General features: G+C 43.9%; 1 protein-coding gene across 3 annotated transcripts in view; it reads left to right on the plus strand.

Annotated features, from left to right (window-relative positions):
- The first annotated feature begins 7,916 nt into the window (after positions 1 to 7,916).
- Positions 7,917 to 25,097, plus strand: part of LSG1 (large 60S subunit nuclear export GTPase 1) — a 33,187-nt gene continuing 16,006 nt past the window's right edge. For 2 of the 3 annotated variants that reach the window (XM_075202252.1, XM_075202253.1), the window contains exons 1-7: positions 7,917 to 8,104; positions 9,606 to 9,732; positions 12,343 to 12,463; positions 12,626 to 12,712; positions 12,804 to 12,890; positions 23,044 to 23,104; positions 24,419 to 24,595. In XM_075202252.1, coding sequence (XP_075058353.1) covers positions 8,012 to 8,104; positions 9,606 to 9,732; positions 12,343 to 12,463; positions 12,626 to 12,712; positions 12,804 to 12,890; positions 23,044 to 23,104; positions 24,419 to 24,595 — 753 coding nt within the window. In that variant the 5' untranslated portion in view covers positions 7,917 to 8,011. The remainder of the gene's footprint in view (positions 8,105 to 9,605; positions 9,733 to 12,342; positions 12,464 to 12,625; positions 12,713 to 12,803; positions 12,891 to 23,043; positions 23,105 to 24,418; positions 24,596 to 25,097) is intronic. The other variant, XM_075202254.1, reaches the window with a different exon arrangement.

Genomic DNA, 25,097 nt, shown 5'->3' on the forward strand with positions numbered 1-25,097 from the left:
TTCATCACACTATACTATGCTGCTCCCCCCCTTTTTCAATTCCACTGTGCCATGCCTCCCCCCCTTTTTAACCCCTGTGCCATGCTGCCCATTTTTTAACCCCACTGTGCCATGCTGCCCCCGTTTTTTAACCCCACTGTGACATGCACCCCCCTGTTTTTTAACCCCACTGTGCCATGCTGCCCCCCTGTTTTTTAATCCCACTGTGCCATGCTGCCTCGTTTTTTAACCCCACTGTGCCATGCCCCCCCATTTTTTAACCCCACTGTGTCATGCCGCCCCCCGTTTTTAACCCCACTGTGCCATGCTCCCCCGTTTTTTTTAACCCCACTGTGCCATGCCTCCCCATTTTTTAACCCCACTGTGCCATGCCTCCCCTCTTTTTAACCCCACTGTGCCATGCCGCCCCCAGTTTTTTAACCCCACTGTGCCATGCTGACCCTTGTTTTTTAACCCCTCTGTGCCCCCCTCGTTTTGCAACCCCTCTGTGCCCCCCCCCCCAGTTTTTTAACCACTCTGTGCCCCCCTCGGTTTTTAACCCCTCTGTGCCCCCCCTCATTTTTAACCCCTCTGTGCCCCCCCCCCATTTTCCTCCCTTCGCTTACCTTTTCTTCTCTCTTCTTTGTTGGTCTTCTCTGCTCCTCTGTGCTCCATTGCTCCAGACTGACTGAATGCTGGGCGCGACATGATGACGTCACACCCGACATTCAGTCAGTCTGGAGCAATGGAGCACAGAATAGCAGAGAGGAGGGACGCCAGCGCCGCGATCACGTGAGTATGTTTTTTGTTTTTTTTAACTACCCTGCTCCCCTCACCAACAACCGAGCCCCCCCCCCCCCCCCCCCCCCGCTGCAAAAAAAAGAAAAAAAATTAAAATAAGAGGGGGAAGGGTTCCGAGAAAGGATGCTAAGATAATGGGGTCAATGCTCTTGATGGGACGCTGCTGTGCGAGCAACTTTGGGTTGGAGGCAGGTGGGAAAGACTAAAGGAAAGGAGATTGTGGTCAGAGAGTGGGAAGACAAATTTGGAGAAGTTGGAAATGTCACAGAGATGGGAGAACAATAGGTCCAGGGAGTGACCACCACGGAGGCTGGTGGAAGTTCTACATTTAGAGAGGCCATAAGAAGAAGTGGGAGGAGTTTAGAGGCAGTTTTTAGCACTAAGCGAGTCAGTTAAAATCACCAATAATAATCATGGGAAGATCAGAAGAGAGGAAGTGAGAAAGCCAGGTGGCAAAGTTATCAAGAAATTGTGTGGAAGGATCACGGGGACAATAGATGACAACAACACGAAGGTGGAGAAGGGAGAAGTGATGGATAGAGTGAACTTCAAAAGAGGAGATAGAGGGTTCAGGGGGGATAACACTGAAGGTGTAGCCAAAAGGCAGTAGGACACCTACCCCACCTCCTTGGCGGTCCCCAGGAAAGGGAGTGTGGGGGAAGGTGAGACCCCTGTGGGAGAGTGCAGCGGGGGGGCAGTATCAGAGGGGGCGATCCATGTTTCTGTAAGGACTAGGAGACCAAATTAATGGGAGTGGAAGAGGCTATGATTGGGAGTGAGCTTATTGCAAACAGATCTTGCATTCCTGAGTGCACAGAACAGGGCAAGATGTGCGAGAGGAAAGATGGGAATAAGGTTGGTGGGACTGGATGTCATGGGGGGACAAAGTGATATGTGGTGTAGGGGGGAGCGACAGCGGATAGAGAAGATAGGCATGGCCATTCACCGGGGGGCTGGGATCTGCAAGACGTAGGGGAATATTGCAGCAACTTTACAGAAGTACAGCATTGATGACTATGGGACCAAAGACGTTGCTGGGAGTTTGCATTGAGGTCTATAAGAGGAACAGCTTGGCTAGAAATTCACAATAGCAGCCTGACTGGGAAACTCATTGTTCAGTGGGACCCTGAGAGTCTGAAGCTTTCATTACTACGTTAACTTCCTGACGATCACTGTCTTTGTCTACAGCTTGGCTAAGACTTTGCTATACTTTATACTGTGGTCCATTACCATAATAGGAACAGCAGCTTGGCCAGGGTACTTTGCTATATGTTATGTGACAGACTCACAGGCACTTAGGGGGGGTTCCAGTTGCCTGGAACCCTCGCCAGCTCCAGCCAGGACTGTTATAATCCTGGTCCCCTTCCTCGGGACAAACCACTGATCTACAGGGCAGCATGTCATACTAGGAAATAGGAGACAGAAGAGTCTGACAAAAGGAAAAAGGTAAGTGAGGTCTTATTGTAATGAGGGTGAGAGCTGGGTATTAATTTATCGGAGAGGGTGGGTAGCAATCATTTAATAGTGGGTGAGAAATATTATTTTACTGGTGGGGGCAAAATAAATTCATGGTGAGGACTATTTAATAGTGTGGTCATAGTACTATTAATTTAAGGTGGTATGATGGCATTATTTGATTAAAACCACATGTGTTGTCAGTAATAGTTAAACCTGTCAATTACCAATTAAGAGAGACCAGAGCCGTAACTTAGAATTCTAGCGCCCTGGGCGAGAAAGACAAATGGCGCCCCCCTAGCCCTCAATTTTAACCAAATTAACCTAAAATATTTCTAAATTGCGCCCCCCTTCAGCGTTGCGCCCTGGGCGGTCGCCCCTATCGCACAGCCCTAGTTACGGCCCTGAGAGAGGCTATTAAAGAGACCCAATACACACTTGAAATAGTCTCCTTGAGAAAGAGCAGACACTGGGACGAAACAAGTTGGAAAATACATTGACAGTTTCATTGACTAAATAATACGAGAAGAATACTGCAGGTTTTCCCCAGTAGGTTCCAAACCTTTGACCAGAATTTGGAGAGCGGCATACAAGAAACAGCATGTTCTATGGCCACAGCTGAATTACCACAAATAGCATCCAGCCGGAAGCTGCTGCACTCTTTGGGAAGCTGCACTATTTCAAATAAAAAAGACAGGCAAGCCGGATGAACATATTCTTTCTACAAAGGACTGACTATTATGTTAGGGATCCCCAGAAAAATATACATTAATATTTAGACAATTTAGAGAACAATATTATAGCTGATGAGCATTCGTGATTTTACAGAGCTCAGCATCGGACTACACAGACAAACTTTCTGTGAAACAAGAGTCAAAAAATAGGTATTGTATGTTAGAAAGAATTTTTTTTTTCACAAGTTATTTAATTACCATTTAAGACACCATATATAGGAAGAAATTCAAATGACTTTTCACTTTCCTCTTGTTTAGATTAGAACTGAGCCGACACTTATCCTATTACTCTGCATCCACTATATTGATCAATCCCATCTGAAGTTTAGATGAATTTCCAACTTTACTAATTCCACATATAAAGGAAACAAAAATACTGATTGTAGACTGATCTATATTTAGAAGCAATGCTACAGAATTAATTGCTAAACCTGGAAGTTTTAGTGATAATTATTTAAGTGCACTACATGCACCCGAATAGTTAAATCAGTAATTAAAGTAAAAAATATGAAAATTGTTTTATACAAATAAATATAATAAACTAATGCAGATATAGGTTTTTTTTATATCATTCTACAACGTATTTTATGAACATTAGTTCAACAAACAACATTTATTGTGAATCATCACCTCAGAGTAACTGTGTTGAGCACTAGGAATGACATGTAATTTACTTTGCTGTGGTTCATACTTTGCTGCCCTGTTCTTGTTCTGGTTTTGACTCTATCTGTATTTTGTCCATTCTTTGGAAAGCCACCTGCTTTGACCTTTTGTCTGGATTTTGATCATTCTATGGGGGGTATTCAATTGACGGCGGGATTGCCGCAAAGCCCGCACTCGAAAAATATTACCGTTAATACGGTAATATCTTACTGGACTTCAGATCGCAGCTCCCTGAGCTGCGAGCTGAAATCCAGCGAGTAAATTACCGTATTAACGGTATTTACGCACAATATTACCGTATTAACGGTAACGGTAATATTTTTCAAGCGCAGGCTTTGCAGCGATCCCGCCGTCAATTGAATACCCCCCTTTGAATTGATGTCTGCCATGACCTTTCGCCTGAACAATGACAATTCTTTGGATTCCTGACTGCACTAACCTTTCAGCTGGACATTTAACCTTCTTTGGATTGCTGACTGGACATTGACCGTTCCCTAACTGCCTCCAGCCCTGTCTTCAGCTCAGACATTATTATTATTATTATCTTTGACTTATAAGGCGTCACAAAGGGTCCGCAGCGTCGTTCATTACATATACAGAAAACAGAACCAAGACACAACATGATACAAAAATATATACAAACACATGTGACAGGGTAAAGCAAATAAGATTATATCACGGACAGATAGTAAAAGGGATGGTAGAAATCAGCGAGAAGAAGGTCAAAGCTTAAGAAAACAGGGAAAACAGGGCTAGCGAAGCAGGCCAAGAGGTACAGAGGGTGAAGGAACAGTAGAAGGAGCACACAAGGAAAGAGGTCCCTGCTCATGAGAGCTTACATCCTAAATGGAGGGGGGAGACACAAATAGGGTGGTACTAACTGGGGAATAGAGCCAGGACAAGAAAGTTAGGAGGACTGATAGACTTGAATAAAGAAATGAGTCTTAAGGGCACGCTTGAAGCCTTTGAGAGTAGATGCTAACCTAATGAAACGTGGAAGATCCACAGCAGGGGAGCAGCCCGGGCAAAGTCCTGAAGAAGAGAGTGAGAGGAGGTGATCAGTGAAGTAGTGAGGTGGCGGTCACAGGCAGCGCAGAGGGGGCGGGTAGGAGTGTAGGTAGAGAAGAGATTGGAGATGTAGGGAGGGGAAGATTGACTAAGAGCTTTAAAGGTGAGGGTGAGGAGTTTAAATTTAATTCTGTAGGGTATGGGGAGTCAATGTAGTGACTGTTGGAGGGAGACAGCAGATACAGAGCGGCGGGAGAGAAAAATGAGGCAGGCAGCAGCATTGAGGATAGACTTAAGAGGCGAGAATCAGGTAGGACATAGGATCTTATTTCATTTTCCCAAGTAGTGTTTGTGTCTCCAATATTTCAGGTGCCAGTGTCTACCACAGATTAAGTGGGGTATATGGGAAAAAGTGGTGCAATGGGTGAAGACTATAATTCACTTAATACAGTGTACACTCAGGCTCTTCATATTCTGATACATGTTTGGAGTTTGTCTCTCCTCTTGTACAAGTACCGGAGACATATTATATATGAAAGATGTGTAGTTAAGTCTCTCACAGGATCACTGGCAGAGAGGAATGGTCAGGAAGTCAGCCATGTCAGTAACGGGTGGTTAAAACAGACAGGAGCACTAGCAGCAGGAGAGTACCTTTTGCTGAGATACAGAAAAGTGCGCTGAGCAGACTTTTAGGTAAAGCACCAGTTGATATGCACCTATTAGAGGACCAGGACAGCAAGCAGGGGTATTGGGGCTGCAAGTAATAGTCACTATACTTTATTATTATTATTACGACTATCTTTCATTTATGAGGCGCTACAAAGGCTCCACAGCGCTGTACATAGACCATGGGACAAAACGGTACACAGTATACAGGGCAGTACAAAAACAAGTGTGATAAGTACAAACCCAGCTGAAAACAGGTGCACAGGGCAAAGAGGTAAATGTGAGAAGTGGCCTTGATTAAGCAAGACAGCGAAACACGCGTCGGCGTTCCAGCTGGATGCACATGATCAAACTTAAATAATAGGAGGAACTGGCAAATGCAGTTTATACCCCTATATATCCAGAGTTAGAAGGGGACTATTAGGCAGGCAGCAATTCACACCCCATAATATCATTGTATCCAGGATAGCAGGGTGCCGAGATTTAGACTGGATATAGAAGATATCAATAGTGAGAGTGACTATAGAACTCATAACTATATGTAAGTGGTGCAAAACATTTGCAGCCTGCTAGTATCATCTAGGAGTGTAATGGTTATCAGACCGTTTCAAGTTTAATTTAGCAGATATCATAGAATCGCTATAATAGCTCTATGGGGCTGTATGGCATCCATATAACTACTCCTTGAGCATATATGCAGGTTTGCCAAGAATTAACTTTCCAACCATAGGGTCAATATTACAAACCCATATAGGTATAATATTCATGTGCATCCAGATCATTTTAATTACAATTTTTATTTATGAGCACAATTTTACCTTATATTTCGCTTTTTAAAAACCTATACTAATAAAAGTTATGTTTTAAAGCAGATACTTATACTTGTTCAAATCAAAGGTTTATTTAGAGGATTGAGTGCACCCAAAAAAGAAACTTCTGTTTTTTGCTGTTTAATATGAGTCTCCAGTATTATTGACAAACCTCTCAAACTCCCAGGGGAGTAGTCAATTCTACTTGAAGGTCACTCACGGGCCTGTGCAAATTCCGTCATTATGCCCAGAACTGAAGTGATCAGAGATGTCACTCTGCTGCAGCACTAGAATGCTGGATTCCTCAATTACACTTTTCCTATCAGTTTTTAGTCCCTTACCAGGGCCGCAGCTTAGAAACTAATGTAGGTATTTAGGTGAACATGTGTACAATACAGTGCTTTCCTAAAATGTAGCACACTTTCAAAAAGGTACTGGTAACTTATTTTACATTTTAGTCTTCATGTTATGCTGTTAATACATTACGAACTGCGCCACAGCTACAGACTCAAAGCTTTTGCTCCTCCACACAGCTAAGCACACTCAATGAATGTCTTTGTAAAGGGCAAGGAAATATACTGTTTTGTGTGGGACACTGTATATCTCTTCAACATAGCACAGAATTTTTTATCGTAATTGCCGGCGATGTGCGTGGCGTTATGTCTGCGCACTACATCGCCGGCAATTACATTAAAAAATTCTAACCATTTTTCCTTGCACCTCTATGGGGTACATGGAAAAATAAGAGTAGATTCTACAGAAATCTCAGCCACGAAATGTCTCCGGAATGTCCGTGAGACAGTTTGCGGCTACTTGAATTCCCCCCTTAATGCTCATGTGACTGCTTTCTGTGTCTGGCTGTATTACAGAGATAGAAGCACCTGCAACTTCTTAAGGTATGTTCTTTCTGTAGCTGGTACATACATAGAATACGTGATACGAGAACTTATTTTATTGCGTATACCAATTGACCAAAAATCGCCACTGATCCACCAGAATTAGGACGCTTGGCAGACTGTTCAGCCCTGCAACGATTCTGGTCAGATGTCAATTCTCTTGTGAATTTTTATTTGACACTGACATGCCCTGCCACCCAAAGTTTTTTGAATAATGTCATCTCATTTAAATATGTTGTCCTATACACATGCCTCCTTTACTGGACCCCAACTTAACGAAATCAGTCCTCATGTATAGCAGATGGGTGACTGTCATTAAGGAAATCCACACTTTAAATGAAGCCAAAGACTGTCTCATACTGCATTATCATCATGCTTTATGTCATTTTAATGCAGGTACAGAGATCTGGAAGGCATGAGTCCTTCAGCATCAAAAGCCACAGTACAATCTGACTCTCAGCTTCAGCAACATGGGCTTCTAGGGTGTTAAGAGTTTGCTATGATTAAAGCTGCAGCACCCAAATAAAAGATTTTCACTAAAGTGCCCTGTCCTTAGCAGTGGTCCCGGGGGCTGCTAAATGCGGACATTTTTCCTTACTTTTAATGTAGTGAGGGTAGGAGTGTGGGATAAGTATGTGAGATAGATAGATAGATAGATATAGCACATATTCTTTCACATTGATTCACAAGATAGAATAAAAGGATAGCGTTTATAACTCGCTTGCAGTTTTTGCAAATTACAAACAAAAATGTTCATGATGGTACATTCCCATCCATACCAATAGGCCCTTATGGAAAACAGTTCTTATACGTGCATTGTGTTATTGTTGCAGAACGGCTTTCACTTCAGCAGCTTAAGGATAGACTGAGCCACGGGAGCGCGCTCTGAGGACTACAGGAGCGCGCATGGACCGCAGGAAACCAGGGGGACAGCATTTGTTGTAACACGAATACCGTTTCCTATGTCCGTCACTTCCTGTGCACATCGCATGTGGATGTAATGGGGAAAAAGAAGGCAACATGTGGGCTAGGAAGAGCTCTGATCCGAGACCGCGCACAGAGCCAGCGGGGGCTGCAAGTGAAAGACTCCTGGGTGACTGTCTCACTGACACAGAGATGCCTCCAGTCATTGGGATCAGCGGGTGGATAATCTGTGGTACTCCAGCTCCTGTGGAACTATAAGACCCAGCATTCAGTGGCAGAATTATACTAAGACTTGTTGTTCCACAGCAGATGGAGAAAACCACAACAGAGTATTTGCTGCTGTATACAGATCAACCTACCAGTTTAGATGGCTTAGCAATGGGGTTGTCTTCCCTAGGAGGGTTTTCATTATTGGTACTTTCCTGTTATTGGGGGACATTTTTTTAATTTATAGCATTTTTTAATTTTTTGTGGACCAGAAGATTTTAATTGTGTCTAAAAGGGACTTGAATTCAGCAAAATACAACTTCAAATGCTGCCTCGTTGTTCCTCTGTTGTTTATTCCACCATTTAGTGGTGGGATAAAATTGTAGGTTTGATTTACTTTGAAATGTTGAAGTCCGGCCTTTTCCAGTTCTTTAGTCTTGTAGGTGCACCAACTATCCAAGTAAATTATAGAGCCTCTTTCGATATTGACCAAAATCGCTGTCATTACCGTTTCTACACTGATCATCTACTTTTCCCAAAAAGCCCTATGAAGATCCACTGCTGAGGAAGCACTCAGCCGGCATTGTCCTTACACTTAGTAAACAAGCTCTCGTCTATTTCGACGATTAATCCTTTGCCTCTGATCTTCTGTTTTGGCTGTCGATTGAGGTACTCTGCGCAGATTTCTCGCATGTATTTGTTCCATTTGACGGTTGTGTTTTTGTTCATGACCAGTTCCTCTTTGCACAACTTGATCCATATCAATTCCTTGGCCCAGCAATAGAAGAAGCGAACGACTGTGAGTCAATCACCCTGGTGGATGTTGACCTTCTTTCGACAAGAAGATTTTCTACAAATCCAGGAAATACACGAACCAAAGTAGAGCTTCATTTCCTCATTTCTTTGGCACAGCCTCCTAGCTGGCAGTATTCCTTTCTTTTGCAAAAATACCACAGCTTCTCTTTCGGTAGAAGGCAGAGTGAATAAATTTAATTTTTAATTGTCGGTTGTATTTTTTTCTTTTTCAAATGGCTCCACATAACAGGAAAGTACCTCATTATTATTTGCTTAAGTAAAAATATTTATATTTTTACCTGGACTTCAAGGTGCAAGGTCCATATAGATAAATGTTTTCCAAACTCAGTCCTCAGGTACACCTAACAGTGCATGTTTTCCATATCTCCTTGCTGGAACATAGATGTATTCATTACTAACTGACAATTGTAACAGATCCACACGTGGGATAATTATAATGTCAGTCATAAATGAATACACCTGTGCTCCATCAAAGAGATATGGAAAACATGCACTGTTAGGGGCACCTGAGGATTGAGTTTGGGAAACACTGATATTGATTAACATAAACCACTGTTCTTTTCACAGGCGAAAATATTGTTGGAACACTTTGTTTTATTGTTTTTGAGTCCTCTGTATAACAAATGTTTTAATGTCGTCCTTTGCAGCTCCACACCAGTGAACTAAATGATGGATATGACTGGGGCAGGCTAAATCTCCAGTCTGTGACAGAACAAAGCTCTATTGATGACTTTCTTGCCACAGCAGAGTTAGCAGGAACAGAATTTGTTGCCGGTAAGAAAGTCATTGTAATATGTGTTCTAAAAATATGATAATAAGCACAGTGAAAAGTAAGCTTCTTGCATACATGGAGATTTTTATATTAATGTATTAATTTAGCTAGATCTCTATATGAATAGGTATAAAATGATATGTTGGGTCAGATGGTAAATTCTGTTCCTTGATAACCAGTAATCAAGAAATCATTGTCATCCATTTGTTTGACCCACCAACTGAAAGATTGGATCTCTCCAGTTTGAAGACGCACTTAAATTGCCCATCTTGTAATCTGTTAGTTCCATGGTTATGCCAAACATCTCCTTTTTATCTGCTTTAGATCTTATTTGGCTTGGCCCTTATTCTCTGCTTTAAAAAATCTGCGTACAATGTATTAGTTTTATAGATCTTTACATATATTAGTTGGGTATGGAAGCTTATCTCTCTTCGCACATTTTCATTCAATCACTTCAGAGTTCCTGTAAAACTATTAAAATTAGGCGACCCGGTTGTTTAAATACAGTTGCAGTACTTTTCTATGCACTTAGCTTTTGCGAAGTGTGGTGTGTGCTACAAACACCACAGTCCTCCACCTAGTATAGCTAATATAAAGATAATACGTAGCTTGTTGTGGTCACAGAGTTCGGGTTTGTTAGGTGAGGGCCTTGTTTCTCTGTTGCAAGTCTCTTAGGTTGTCCCAAGCAGTTCAATGAGGGATAAACTTGTGGGAAAGCAAAGGTGTTAAAAGATGAAAATGTAAATATGAATAAAGTTAATTATGCATATGTAAGAGTGGATGTGGACAGAATGGATAGGGTTAGTGACTATGAATGAATGTGTATATTCTGTGAGAATGAGGACGTGGACAGTGGTGTCACTAAAAGGTCTAAAGCAGTGATGGGAAACGGGCGGCCCATCAAGCCTTCACTCCATCCCCCAGCTCCTTATTGTTTTTATGACTCGTCGGGCTCAATTCTTGTGCTTTATGCCATGTTGAGTGTCACCCACGGCCCAGCAGTTATTAGATAAGAGCTAGGGCAGTGGGTAAAGATCTACGGGGCATAAAGCAAAGAATAAGAACTGTGGGAGGTCACGTTGTGCCAATGCAGATCCAACATCAGAGGAGCAGTCTGCACCACATTGTCTCCCTTCTTCCTCCTTGGGAAATGGCCATATGATTCCTAATCTGAAGGGTGTTTTGTAGTGCATGTGGGTACTATTGTAAGGGCATATGGTGTCTCCTACTTTAAATGTATTGTTTTAACGTATTACTGAGATTGTGTAATGTGAGGCGTTAATATATTACATGGTGGAATCATCATATCACAGAATTACAGTGATTTTTGATGGACAAAAATATTGATGTTTCAATATGCCCATCAACATCGCAGAAAAAATGTTGATTAGACAGATCCGCCATATAATGCATTTACCCCTGAGTGTAATGTGAGGCTCTTCTGAAGAGTATCAGGTTGCCCATCACTGGTCTACAGATCGTGTGAAGGATTGTAATATCAATGGGCAGGAATACAGATAAAATCTATGAATGTGTGTGACAAACAAAAAACTGTATATGGGACTGTGTGAGAGACAGATTTTAGATTGTGTATATATAGATATAGTGAATGTAAACTATAAAATTGCAAAATAATAAGGTAAATGATTCTACCAAAAATAACACACACCCGGGTATTATTATTATTATTATCCTTTGTTAGGCGCCACAAGGCTTCCGCAGTGCCGCACATAGTACAAACAGTAGACTATACAGGGTATAACAGTACAGATCAATAAACAAAAAGTACCAATACTTCAGAAACTCCAGGCAGGCAGATGCAATAAACACGGAGCAGAAGAACAGGAAAGGAGGGAAGAGGGTCCTGCTCATGCGAGCTTACATCCTAAGGGAGGGTTAAACAGACCAGGCACAAGAGGAGCCTGTTGAGGCAATGGGAGAGAGGGGAGAAAGAGCGGAGGAGATGGGGGTTAAGTGGATGGTTGGTAGGCTTTGAGGAAGAGGTGAGTTTTAAGTGCACGTTTGAAAGAGCACAGAGTAGGAGAGAGACGGATGGAGCGAGGGAGGTCATTCCAGTGAAGGGGGGCAGCACGGGAAAAGTCCTGGATTCTGGAATGGGAGGAGGAAAATGAATAGTAAAGGGTAAATGAATAGACTAAAAAGTACTTAAATGCAGAAACCCTTTTCACCACACATTGTAGTGCAGGGTATTCCACAATAACAGGAAAGTCACAGGTTACCATTGTTTTATGTACTGATGCCTAGATGCTGGCTTTCTTCTCCATTAGGTTTATACTTTTATTTTCTGTATTTTGTTTCTTCTTTGGATTATGTAAACAGAAAAACACACTCGCATCCATTACATAAATCGATAAATTAAATTACATACATATACTCCATACTGCTTTTGTTCAAAAATCTTTATTAAGAAACAAATATCATGTACTCTGCTTCTTAATCTTCTTAAGACAAAGAAAAGACGAGAAAAAAAACACAACCTGAAAATAAAATATGGCACTTGTAGTTCCCCAACAGATGCACACAGTTTGCTGGCTGCTATATGTAAAGTGGTTCTGTATCAATGATGATCTCTTCTTTTTCTCTCTTTATAGAGAAACTCAATATTAAGTTTGTCCCAGCTGAAGCCAGAACTGGTTTGCTGACATCTGAGGAGTCAAACAGAATTCATAAACTCCAGGAAGAGAATAAGCAGTTTTTGTGTATTCCCAGAAGGTGAGAATGTGCATGTAGGTAATAGACTTGAATTTGTTTTTGTTAAAAGCAGACAAGCTGAAAACATCTTATTAGGATGTATAGAAGGCACGCCTGTTTTATTTAATAATGTGAGTTCCAAGAATAACATAGACAATGTGTTTCTATATTAAATGATTCAAGGCCATACTGGGATAAAAGTACCAGCGCGGATGTCCTGAAGCAGTCTGAGAGAGAGAACTTTTTGGAATGGAGACGTCAGCTCGCTACGTATGTAGTCATATAATATGGTATATTTTTGACTGGTCGTATTTTTAGTGATACTTAACCAGTCCTATGTTTGTTGTTTTTACCTTAACAGGCTTGAAGAAGAAAAGAAGCTGATTCTTACACCATTTGAACGCAATCTTGATTTCTGGCGTCAACTGTGGAGAGTTATTGAAAGGAGGTAACCATTATTTTTAAAACGCATCTAAATGAATGTCAGACCTGTATGACAGGGACCGCTGCATTACCCCACATTCACCTCTGTCCTCAGCCACGATTCAATAGGATAATTGGTTGCCTGGGGTGAGGAGGGAATAGTACTGCTGGGTCCCGTGCAGCATCCCCCAGTCCTACTGTTTCAGTCATTGCAGCCTCATAGGCACCTGGTGAGCAGAAAATCCTTTCTGGGTACCTGCGTTTTCTACATAGTTGGAAGGTACAATAAGGAGAGCAGCAAGGGCCTTGTCATTTTCCAAGATAACTGCAGCAGTGGACCAAGATCGGATGGCGTTGGCGTGCTAGGAGGCCCACTCTGGACTGTGCAGGACCAGTGAGGTCTTCCACACGTGATCTCACAGGCAGTAGATCGATGTAAGCAGTGTGTTGCACTCCATTAACAGCCTGTTTTGCAGCAGTAGACTTTCACACTTGCTGCCTGCCTGTTACTTAAGCCTCTCTCAGCAACCTTTCATACTCTGCTGTCAACAAGCAGTCCAGCTTTGGCAAAAGACTACAGTTGTGTACCCGCCACTGGTACGTTTCTTATCCTGTTAAATTAGTGTAATAGACTGCACATTTTGACTGCAACTACAGGGTTGCATAGGGTGTGCTTTTCTTTCATGGGCAGATGTGTCTAACTATCAGGAGCCCATGCCTAAGAATGGAACATGAAATACTCCAGCTTAGTGGTTCAGAGTTATGTCTATGCAAAAGGCCAAAATCCCATGTGCTGCTCACATTGCTCTGCAGCCTCAGACAGTCCACTCTAGGGGAGAGACTTTTCTAAAAATGCTGTTCGAATATTTTTCTCTATCCTTCTATTGAAGAACATCGGGGACATTGGGGTATAGAGCAGTGGGGATAGGCGATGGGCACTTTAAGAGCTTGTAAAGTAGCCCTAGCTCCTCCCTCTATACTCTACTCCCTGGAGGCTCTGTCCCCTGGCACCTAACAGCTGCATCAACGGCTGTAACTGCGGGTCGACAAGACCCTCCTACAGGAGAACCGGCTTGGTCGGCTTCCCTAGTTTAAGGACTTGATAGGTTAAACACCAAGACACTTACCGAAAAATAAGCGACACCGATCCACTAACCACCTTCTGAAACTCTCTGATTATAGTGCCCTAACTGGACAGTCTGCTCATAAGTCTCCTCAGCTTTCCTGCTGAATCAGCACCTGGTCCTCACTATCGGGACCCTGGAGACGCACGGATGCCTCATAATTCGAGAAAAGTCACAATTGAGTCTGTGCCAGAAAATTACCTTTCTAGGACTAATAATTTACCCCATGGTCTTTCATGGTCCCCTGAATCTTTGTATCCACAGATGCCAGCCTGACAGGATGGGGGGCTGTGGTACTTCAGTTATGGCTCCAGGGACTCTGGATCGCTCGGGATGCTTTTCTCCCTATCAACATTCTGGAGCTGAAAGCCATGCTAATGGCCTTAGAGAGCGCTCAGACGATGCTTTACGGATACCCAGTCCGTCTGCAGTCCGACAATGCAACGGCAGTGTCTTATGTCAACAGACAGGGGAGCACCAGGAGCAATGAGGGTGGCTGCTCAGATCTTGATCCCGGACCTGGACTTAATGGCATCTCATCATGACAGGATGGTGGTACCTCCAGCTTTGCTCTCGAGCAGGAGACCCCCTTGGCGGTGGTCATCGATGTAATTATGATGCCATGGGACTTCAGGTGTGATGTTTTCTCCCATCCCTATGATCCCCAGAGTCTTTCGACAAGTGCAGCAAGGGGGACTCCCAGTCATACTAGTGACTCCCGCTTGGCAAGGCGAGTTTGGTACGCAGAAATTCTGTGGCTAACGTTAGGTTCGGGTCTCCGAGAATACCTTATTCAGTAAGGACCATTCACACATCAGGAATTGCCTCTGCTCAATTTAATGGCATGGCTGTTGAGGCCAACCTGTGGAGGGTCCAGAGGGTTCTCTCCACGAGTAGTGAACACCCTCCTTCGGGCTAGAAAAACAGTTTTGTCTCATATTTACCACCACATCTGGCGGATCTACAACAGATGGTGTGAGAGCCAACCATGAAACACGGCTGCCTTTCGTCTTCCAAGGTTTTTGGCCTTGGTACAGGCCTTCGTCTAGGTTCACTGAGCTTGATGGATGTGAGGACCTTCTTCTTCCTACATATCCAGCCTCCATATGTTCCTCAAATGGCCTCTTGGGATCTTAACCTGGTGCTTAATATGCTTCTAGGACCTCCTTTTGAACCATTAGGCACCACAGAATTAAGGTTCTTGACTATGAAGGTTGTATTTATACTAGCTATTGCATGGGCTCGTAGAGTTTTCGAATTTGGTGCTCTCTCATGTCGTGAACCATATCTTATCTTTCACGATGATAGGGCAGTTCTCAGAACAGTTCCCACTTTCCTACCAAAGGTGGTGTCCAGCTTTCATGTGAATCAAGAAATAGTGGTTCCGGTATTTAAGGGTGGCCCACAGTCTTCAGGGACAGGTTCCATGGAGTTTCTGGATGTGGCCAGGGCTCTAAGAATTTGTCAGGAGGACATCAAAGATTTGCCGCACAGATTCTTTATTTGTTCTTTTTTTTTTACTCCTCTAAACGAGGATGGACGGCCTCTAAGCAAAGGATTGCTAGGTGGCTTACATCAACTATTAAGCAGGCTTATGTCAGTGCTATCAGACCTGTGCCAGATCGTACTGTAGCCCATTCTATCCGTTCAGTGGGGGCGTCCTGGGCTGCACGAAATGGGGCCTCGGCTGGCCAGTTGTGCAGAGCAGCCTCGTGGTCCTCGGTCCATACGTTTACCAAATGATATCATTTCAATGTATTTGCGTCAGCAGAGGCTGCTTTTGGTAGTAGTGCTCTACGTGCCGGCCTGTCAAAGCAGTCCCTTCCTTAAGGGGGCTGCTATAGAATGCCCCTATGGTAGTGTCTCCCAGATAAGATGAAAGAGAAAAGAGGATTTTTATACTTGCGATAAATCCGTTTCTCTGATTCCATCTGGGGGACACTGCGTTCCCTCCCTTCTGTTCTTCTGTGTGGTCTCTGGTTGGTTGACTCCCCTTCCTTCCAGCTTTATACTTGGACTGGAGAGGCTACAGGGTGTTGCAGAAGGGAGGGGGAGGGGGGGTTCAGATTTGATACATTAACAAAGTCTGTTAAGTGCCAACCCCATGTCCACTTTCACAAACCCATTGTAGCAATGTCCCCCAGATGGAATCGGAGACACGGATTTATCGTATAAAAATCCTCTGTTACTATGTAGGAATTCCTTCCCTCCTGATAAGTGTATATTTGTTGCCCCATTATCTGTGTCTCCTTATTACAGATGAAGAAAAAGAGGATTTATGTACTTACGTTAAATCCGTTTCTCTGATTCCGTCTGGGGGACACTGCTTACCATGGGTTGTGGAGGGAGCTTGGGGAGTTGGCACCTAACTAGTTAACTTTTAGTACTGCCTACAGACCCCTCCCCTCTACAATCCCCCTGCCTCTTCCTCTTCCTGTCAGTTAATTAAAAAGCCCAAGGAGAAAAAAGGGCAGTCAAACAAGAGCACACAGAAGAAAAGCAGAAGGGAGGGATCGCAGTGTCCCCCAGATGGAATCAGAGAAACGGATTTAACGTAAGTACATAAATCCTCTTTTCTCTTTCATCCAGTCTGGGGTACACTGCTTACCATGGGGACGTTCTAAAGCAGCCCCCTAAGGGTGGGACAACTCTGAAAATCTCGCTCGCAAAGCATTACGAGCGAAATTTGCATCCGCGGATGCAAATACATTAAACTGGTAAAATTTTGTAAAGGTGTAGACAGAGGACCAGGTCTCTCTGGCACCGGACGGTTAGCCTTATGTAAGCTTGCCTAATGGTAGCCGTAATCCATCTTGCAATGGACTGTTTTGAGGCTGGCCAGCCTCTCTTATTAGCATCATAAAGAACAAACAGAGAATCAGTACGTCTAATCTGAGAAGTTCTTTTTACATAAATGCGGAGAGCCCTAACCACATCCAACTTTTCCATAGACTGTTGATCCGAATGGGAAGTAGATGAGAAGACCGGAACTACAATTTCTTGGTTCAGATGGAAAACCGAAACTACTATAGGAACGAACGAAAGAAGGGAGGGTTCTTAACACTGCTCTGTCCTCGTGGAAAACCAGATATGGTTCCCGACAAGACAGAGCTCCTAATTCTGAAAGCCTACGTGCAGATGCAATAGCCAAAAGAAAGGACCTTCCAGGTCAACCATTTAAAATCTGCCACAAGTAAAGGCTCAAAGGGAGGCCCTTTAAGCATATCCAGCACCAGATTGAGATCCCACTGTGCTGTAGGCGGAACATAGGGAGGCTGAATATGCAAGACTCCCTGAAGGAAAGTCCTAATATCTGGCAAATTCGCTAATTTCAGGTGAAAAAAGACTGAAAGTGCCGATACCTGAACTTTTAGGGAACCTAAACGAAGCCCTGTTTCCAGGCCATCTGAAGAAAAGCCAATAAACGAGGGAGACTAAAAAAGGATGTGTGACATGTCCTATTTTCACAACATATGATATAGGGTTTCCAAATCCGGTGCTAGATGCGAGCTGAGACTGGCTTTCTGGCTCGCATCATAGTGTTCACCACACTGGAGGAAACAACCTCTAGCCCTCCAGAGGCTGGCTTCAACAGCCATGCCGTTAAACTGAGCTGAGGTCAATTCTGGTAACGGAAGGGACCCTACAGAAGAAGGTCATCTCGAGATGGAAGACGAAACCCTGGTCCTTCTGCCATAGAGAGTATGTCCGCATACCAGACTCGGCGCGGCCATGAGGGAGTTATCAGAATTACTGGCAGACCTCCTTGTTTTACTCGTCTGAGCACACGAGGAAGCATGGGAATCTGAGGGAACAGGTATCCCAACCTGAAGTCCCATAACATCGTCATTACGTCCACTGCCACCGCTAAGGGGTCCCTTGCCTTTGCGCGAAATGTGTGAACCTTTCTGTTGTGTCTGGAGGCCATGAGATCTATATCCGGAAGACCCCACCTCTGAGCCAGAGACTGGAACACTTCCGGATGGAGTGACCACTCCCCTGGCATCATCCGATTTCGACTTAGGTAGTCGTCCTCCCAATTTCTTATTCCTGGAATGAATACTGCCGATATTGCTGGAACACATTGTTCTGCCCAAATCAAGATTTGAGTTGCAATTTTCATTGCAGCTACACTTCTGGTTCCTCCCTGTCTGTTGACATATGCCACAGCCATGGCATTTTCGGACTGACGGGGTGGTCCTGGAGGAGGGACTGGGCCACCCGAAGGGCTAAAAGAATAGCCTTCAATTCCAGCACGTTTATTGAAGGGTCGACTCCTGAACCGACCAATAGCCCTGGAGCCGGAGATGTAGGATCACCACCCCCAACCTTTCAGGCTGGCGTCTGTCGTAGCTATGATCCATGACCATGGAGCGAAGGACCTGCCCACCGTCATGTGATCCCGAATCAGCCACCACTGGAGTGATTCTCTCGTCCTCGGGGATAGAGAGATCCTCTGGAGATCTAAGCGAAGGTGGGATCCTGACCATTTTGTCAACAGATCCCACTGAAAACAACGAGAATGGGCTCGACCAAAGGGGATGGTCTTGAAGGAGGCCACCATCTTTCCCAGCAGCCGCATGCACAAGTGCATTGAGGGGCTGGGGGAAGACAAGATCTATTGAAGCAACCTTCTCGACAGGCAGGAACACCTTTTGCTGGCTGGTGTCCATGATGAGGCCTAGGAAAACCATGCGTTGACACGGAACCATCTGGGATTTCTTTAAATTGATCAGCAATCCGTGGCCCTCGAGGACCACCAAGGTGAGGGACAAGTGATGACGTAAGCAATCTACTGAGGAGGATTTGATGAGCAGATCGTCCAAATAAGGCACGACCTGAACTCCCTGAAGGTGAAGACATGCTGCCATAACGGACATGACCTTCGTGAAAAACCTTCGGCGCTGTTGAGAGGCCGAAGGGGAGGGTCCGAAACTGATAGTGGAAGGATCCACCGAGAATCTTAGAAGAGACTGATGGTGAATCCATATGGGAATATGGAGGTATGCGTCCTTTATGTCTATGGACGCCATAAACTGATCCTTCTCTAAGCTGTTTATCACCGACCTCGGGGATTCCATACGAAATTTGTCCACCCTTAAGTGCACATTAAGGCCCTTTAAATTTAGGATGGGGCGAAAGGAGCGGTCCGGCTTCTTGACCAGAAACAGGTTTGAATAAAACCCCTACCCTTTCTGGTAATCTGGAACCCTGCAGATAACTTTTTGAGAAAGAAGAGAGGCGACCCAATCCTGTATAGCCTGCCTTCTTGATGGATCTCGGGGTAGCGGAGTTTGGAAGAAACGATGTGGAGCGGGGCCCAACAGGTCTATCCTGTACCCCTCTGATATAATACCCCGAATCCAAGAATCTTGGGAGGACGCTGCCCACTGTTCCTGAAACAAAGACAGATGTCCCGCCACTGGCGCCCCCTGCAGAACAGAGTGGTCGTCATGACGCAGGCTTCTCCTGGGACATGGAGTCCTGGCGCCTAGCTGCAAACGAGGATCTCCCCCTGGCAGAGGAGCCTCGAGAATTGGGCTGTCTGCCTCGAAAGGACTGTCCTTTAGGAAAAGAGGTCCCCTGAAAAGGCTGACGAAAAAGAGCTGACCCGAGGGTTCCGGCTCCTGCTAGGGAATACTGGCAAGGAAGTGCTTTTGCCCCCGGTTGCCTGAGAGATCATGGTATCCATTTCCGGGCCGAACAAACCTGCCGCTGAAAAAGGAATGGTTTCCACAGACTTTCTTGATTCCGCATCTCCTTCCCATGATTTCAGCCATAACTTCTTCTTGCTGAGATAGATGCAGCCTGAATAGAAGAGGATACAGCCGCTGTATACTGGGCCGCCTTATACAGGTACCCCGATGCCTCCTTCAAATGCAAAGCCAGGTGAAGTAAATCAGTCCTGTAATGCCTCTGCCAGCTGGTCTGCCGATGCTTCCATGGCTCTAGCAACCCAAGCTGAGGCAAATGTGGGCCTAGAGGAAGAACCCGCAGCCGCAAATATAGATTTTAGCTGGGATTCCACTCTGCGGTGATTGACATCCTGTAGGGATGCAGAACCTGGGGCTGGGAGTAAAGCGTGCTTGGCCAATCGGGCTATAGGAATATCCACTTTTGGAATGCTCTCCCAGCGAACCACATCCTCTTCCTGCAATGGATACAGGGAAGAGAACCTTTGGGAACAGAGAACCTTTTCTCCGGCTGTTTTCAGGCTCCTTCTGCGATATCTCTAAGTTCTACAGAAGGGGGAAAACGGCTAGCCCTTCTTTTGGCTTTCTTAAAAAGATTTCTGTCTCTGGGAGTCGGATCTTCCGGTTCTGGGAGATCCAACGCTTGTCTTACTGTTAAAACCAAATCGTTAATAAATTGGCTTTTAGAGCTTTCTTCCTGTCCCAACGGTAGAACCTGGTCAGGATCAGAATTAATATCCCCCTCTTCCTCTGAAAACTCCTCAGAATCTGAAAGGACCATAAGGGTATTATCAGATCTAGGCCGCTTCCTCTAGCAGGCGGAATATTTGGGGATTCGAGTAACTGGTTCAGTTTATCCAAACCCTTTATAAAAGCTGCGGACCATGGCGGCTCTGTGGGAGCGGGCTTGGTCCGTCTGTAATGAGGAAGGTCCTGGTATAGACGTTCCACTGGAACCAGAGGAAGCAGGGAGGCCCAATGGTGTATTTGGATTATTAGACACCGAAGTTGCCCCACTAGACCACAATTGATTGGATTGAGAAACAATCTGTGCTAAGGAGGAAACCGACTGTGTCAGGGAGGCCACCCAGGCCGGTTCCTCCGATGAAGGGGCTGAGACCTGTTGGGTTTGCGCAGGGGGGACCCCTGCTTCACAAACAGAGCGCCAACGGGTCCTTCTGCCCACAAGTTAATTTTACATGACATTTAGAACACGTAAAAAATATTGATTTAGGGCCCTTTCCCTTATCTGACATTTCTGAATAAAGGAAGGCACACCAAACACAGACTTAAATTGAAAAATTTTAGCTGAGTAGAGAGAGAGAGATATATGTATAGAGGAAAGAGTAACTACAAGAATCAACTATCTAGCTAAAAAGTTGTACTTGCAATATTTTAAACACAAAATAATATTTAAGCAGGTAGGAGAACTATAATATAACTCCTACTATCCCTCTTGTACACAGCAATACAGCATATGTGTTTAAATAAATCAGATTCATAGCCATAGGCCAAACAGGGGAGAAGTCCAACAGCAGTATCCTGGTGCCTGCTCCCTCAGATCTGTTCTGTTCCCGGGCTTCTCCTTGGCGCCAGAAGACTGGGACAGACCATCTCTCTCAGGAAGGAGGGGGAGCTCTATGTGTTAACTCCCCCCCCCCCCCCCCCCCTTCAGTAATGCTGCTTCTGCAGCGATTAAAAAATAAAAATTTATTTTCTGTAGCAGAGTAATGGAGACCTCCAGAGGAGATCTCCGCACCGGATAATACCTGATGCCCCCTCCTATGCATGAGGGGGGATTCAGGTATAGCCCCCTTCTTCCTAGGATCTCCTTCCCGAAATCCAAAATGGCCGCCGTCAACTGACATATCCGATAACCGGCGCTCTATGCCTGCAATGGCAGCGCCGGTTATCGGGGAGGCTCAGGAGTGACAGCGGTCCGTGAGACCGCTTGTCACTCTCAATTTTAGACACCCTTTCCTCCATCTCCTTTCCTGTCCCTGTCAGTGAGAATCGCTGGCTCTCATCTGACAGGGGAGCGTCTGCGCTGCTGTGCTGTGAGTGTGTCCTCTATATTAGAACACACTCCAGCCTGCTACTGGGAAAAAATTAAGTAAAAATTAAAAGAATGAAATAAAAGTAATAAAATTACACTAAGCACTAAAAACACTGCCCAACTCCATGGGCACCTGAAAAAAACTGACAGGAAGAGGCAGGGGGATTGTAGAGGGGAGGGGTCTGTTGGCAGTACTAAAAGTTAACTAGTTAGGTGCCAACTCCCCAAGCTCCCTCCACAACCCATAGTAAGCGGTGTCCCCCAGACAGGATGAAAGAGAAAAGGGATTTTTCATTGTATTTACCAATTTTTTTTTTCTCTGATACTTTAGAGGAGCACAGACTAACCAGGATTGTTGGCTCTGTCCTTGCAGCCTTTCCTTGCTCTTTATTTAGTATTTTGTTAGGCTAACGGTACACTGGGGAGGAGCAGATCAACAGGGATCAATCAAAGTGAAAAAGGATAATTTGTATGGCCAGTGCACTACCTCGTAAGGGTGCTATAATTCAGTTACTGCCTTTTTCCTTTAGCTTCTGTGTTACTTAGACACCAGTCCGCGTTCATGAACATACACACTTTTCAGTGTGTCTTTACAATGCACTTTACATGAACACTTTCAACAATGGACCTAACTTAGAGAGTGAAAAACAGACACTGCACAGAATACTTGCCTTCATTTGCTCCAGCACACTAAAGCAGAAATAGTTTATTTTATGGAGCAAGATGGTGGCATTTTAGGGAGAGACTAATTTTTCCTGGATGTTGGGTGAAATTAGAGAGGTCCTGGCAAAGCATGATGTAGACTTATCTGTGTGCACTTTGCCATGCCAAATACTAAGCTCCAAAAGATGCCACATGTAATAAAGACAGTCCCAAAGTCCCCTCACTCACATGATTAATTTAGGCCATAAATGAGGTTAAATCAAACCTTATTTTAAGAGAAAAGCAAGTGTTTGATTTAATGATAAAGGGGTTCTAAAGGGATTGTAGGTTGGACGTGATGTGACGTTTGCATAGTGTGCCTCTACAGATTTTCCACATTCATACATCTATGTGCACTTATAAGGCATCTGCACAGAGTAGGTGTGCATTTTGATGTGCTCACAGTGGCCCATTTCAGCTCAGCATTGTCAAACTAAGCCATTTTGTACTGCCCATGAAATGTGGGTCATAAATGAAGTCCAGTGAGTGTTAATATGTTCATTAGTATTTGTGTTGTTGGTATTATGCTTTTACCATACAGAAACAAGGCTGAGCGAAGTGTTCTAGAGCAAAGTCTTACCAGATAGTTTCTTTACTTTACAGTGATGTAGTGGTACAGATTGTGGATGCCAGAAACCCTCTTCTGTTCAGGTGCCAGGATTTGGTAAGTTTTTTGTTTTTTTTTGTATTTATGTACCAAATAGATTCCAACCTGTGTTCAGCGTGCCATAAAAAATACCTTTTAAATACGATTTGCCTTACTAAAAAGATCTACTATACAGAAGTGGAAGTTGCTTAGTGAATTTAAAGGTTCATAGCAGGTGCTTGAAAGGGTGGGGTTATCCAGCAAGGAACAAATACAGACAAAAATCCCCAAGCACACTGATACAACTAGCAAAGGAGCTGCTATTTCTATTTGTACATAAAAATGCAGAAACCTCAGTTGCACACATTTGCAAATGTATGAAAAGCCACCTGCCGCTGCACGGCGCTTCTGCTAATAGGGTGGTCCTAACTCTAAACAATGAAAGTCACTATTTTTGGATCATACATATGTGTTTTTAAATTGAGAGGCAACTTACCAAGAGGTACCTCAAACTCCTCCAAATGGCAATATGGCGCCAGCTCTCCCTATCAGCTACTGATACCATAGCATGCCTCTCAAGCAAACCATACAGAAGTGGAAAGTTGCTCAATCAATTTATAGGTTCATGGCAGGTGTTTAGCAGAAGCGCCGTGAAGTGACAGGTGGCTTTCCATACATTTGCAAATGTGTGGAACTGAGATTGCTGCATTTTTATGTACAAATAGAAATAGCAACACCTTTGCTGGCTGTAGCAGTGTGCTGGGGGATTTATCTCTGTATTTGTTCCTTGAAAAGATCTACTGTCAACATTTTACAAAATGTACTTGTAAAGGAAAAAAAAAATCCAATACCTTCACAGAACTTGAGAATTCTGTTAATTTGGTGTATTGTAGTTTGCTCGCTAAAAAGGCCTACAATAACCTTAAATAGATTGAATAGGTTTGCTTACAGAGAGTATATTGTGAAGAGAAAAAATCTGTTCCAGAGAAGCTATATTGCATAAAACGCCTATCCCAAATCTAATTGAGATATAGATCTATTCTTTATTTCTATTACACATGGTGCACAGATTGATACTTCTGTTTGCCAGGGTTGCCCTGGTGATCCTCCCAGGTTCTAGATTACCGTAAAACTGGTGAAAAACTTCTACTTGTGGTGTGTGTGTGTGTGTGTGTGTGTGTGTGTGTGTGTGTTGTCTAAATTGATGCTCCTTGTCATTTACAGATGGTTAGTATTCCACAGTACTATAGTTTCTCTGTTCTCCCTCGTTATAAAATATTCATAGTTTGAACTAATTCTAGTACTAAAATGAGAATTGACTTTTTTCACCATTGTATTGTAAGCCTTTCATCTTATGGAATTTGAAAAAAAATGTGTTTTCTGTCTTTAAAGGAGAAATATGTTAAAGAAATAAATGTTCAGAAAGAAAATATGATCTTAATAAACAAGGCGGACTTGTTAACTGCAGAGCAGCGGCAAGCCTGGGCAGCATACTTTGAGAGAGAAGGTGTGAAAGTTGTGTTCTGGTCAGCCCTGGCCGAGGCACAAAGACTTTCCGAAGATGCCAAGGTATGTTACCTTATTGTTAAGACATGTAGCGGCATATTCAATTAGGTTTCCGGTCTGCTGTAATGCGTGTTATCGCGGAAAGTGCGTAGTATTGACAGTAATAGGGTACCACAATAACGCGGATTTCCCTTTCCTGCCATTGGGGGACACTGCAAGACATTGGGGTATAGTAGTGGGTCCAGGAGTCTTGTCACTTGCTACGCAATCCTATGGGGTGCGCACGAAAATCCACGTTATTGCGGTACCGTGGATTGACTTTGCTTCTATTTTTAAGGGGTTTATTTTATTTAGTGTTTTTATGATACGTTAGTGGCATACATTGCTAATGATATGGCAGTTTGTTTATTTGGCTAAGGTTGAAAGGTTTGGGCTTTCACAAATGTTTAGCAGCAATCAAGGAATAATTCTGAACGATTTTCCAAATAATCATAGCTGTGCTGTCATTAATAGAAGACAACGCAATACAGTTTACCCTCCTTACAACATATCGAGCTATTTTGGT

The sequence above is a fragment of the Mixophyes fleayi genome, chromosome 3, assembly GCF_038048845.1.
Source record: "Mixophyes fleayi isolate aMixFle1 chromosome 3, aMixFle1.hap1, whole genome shotgun sequence".
NCBI lineage: Eukaryota > Metazoa > Chordata > Amphibia > Anura > Limnodynastidae > Mixophyes > Mixophyes fleayi.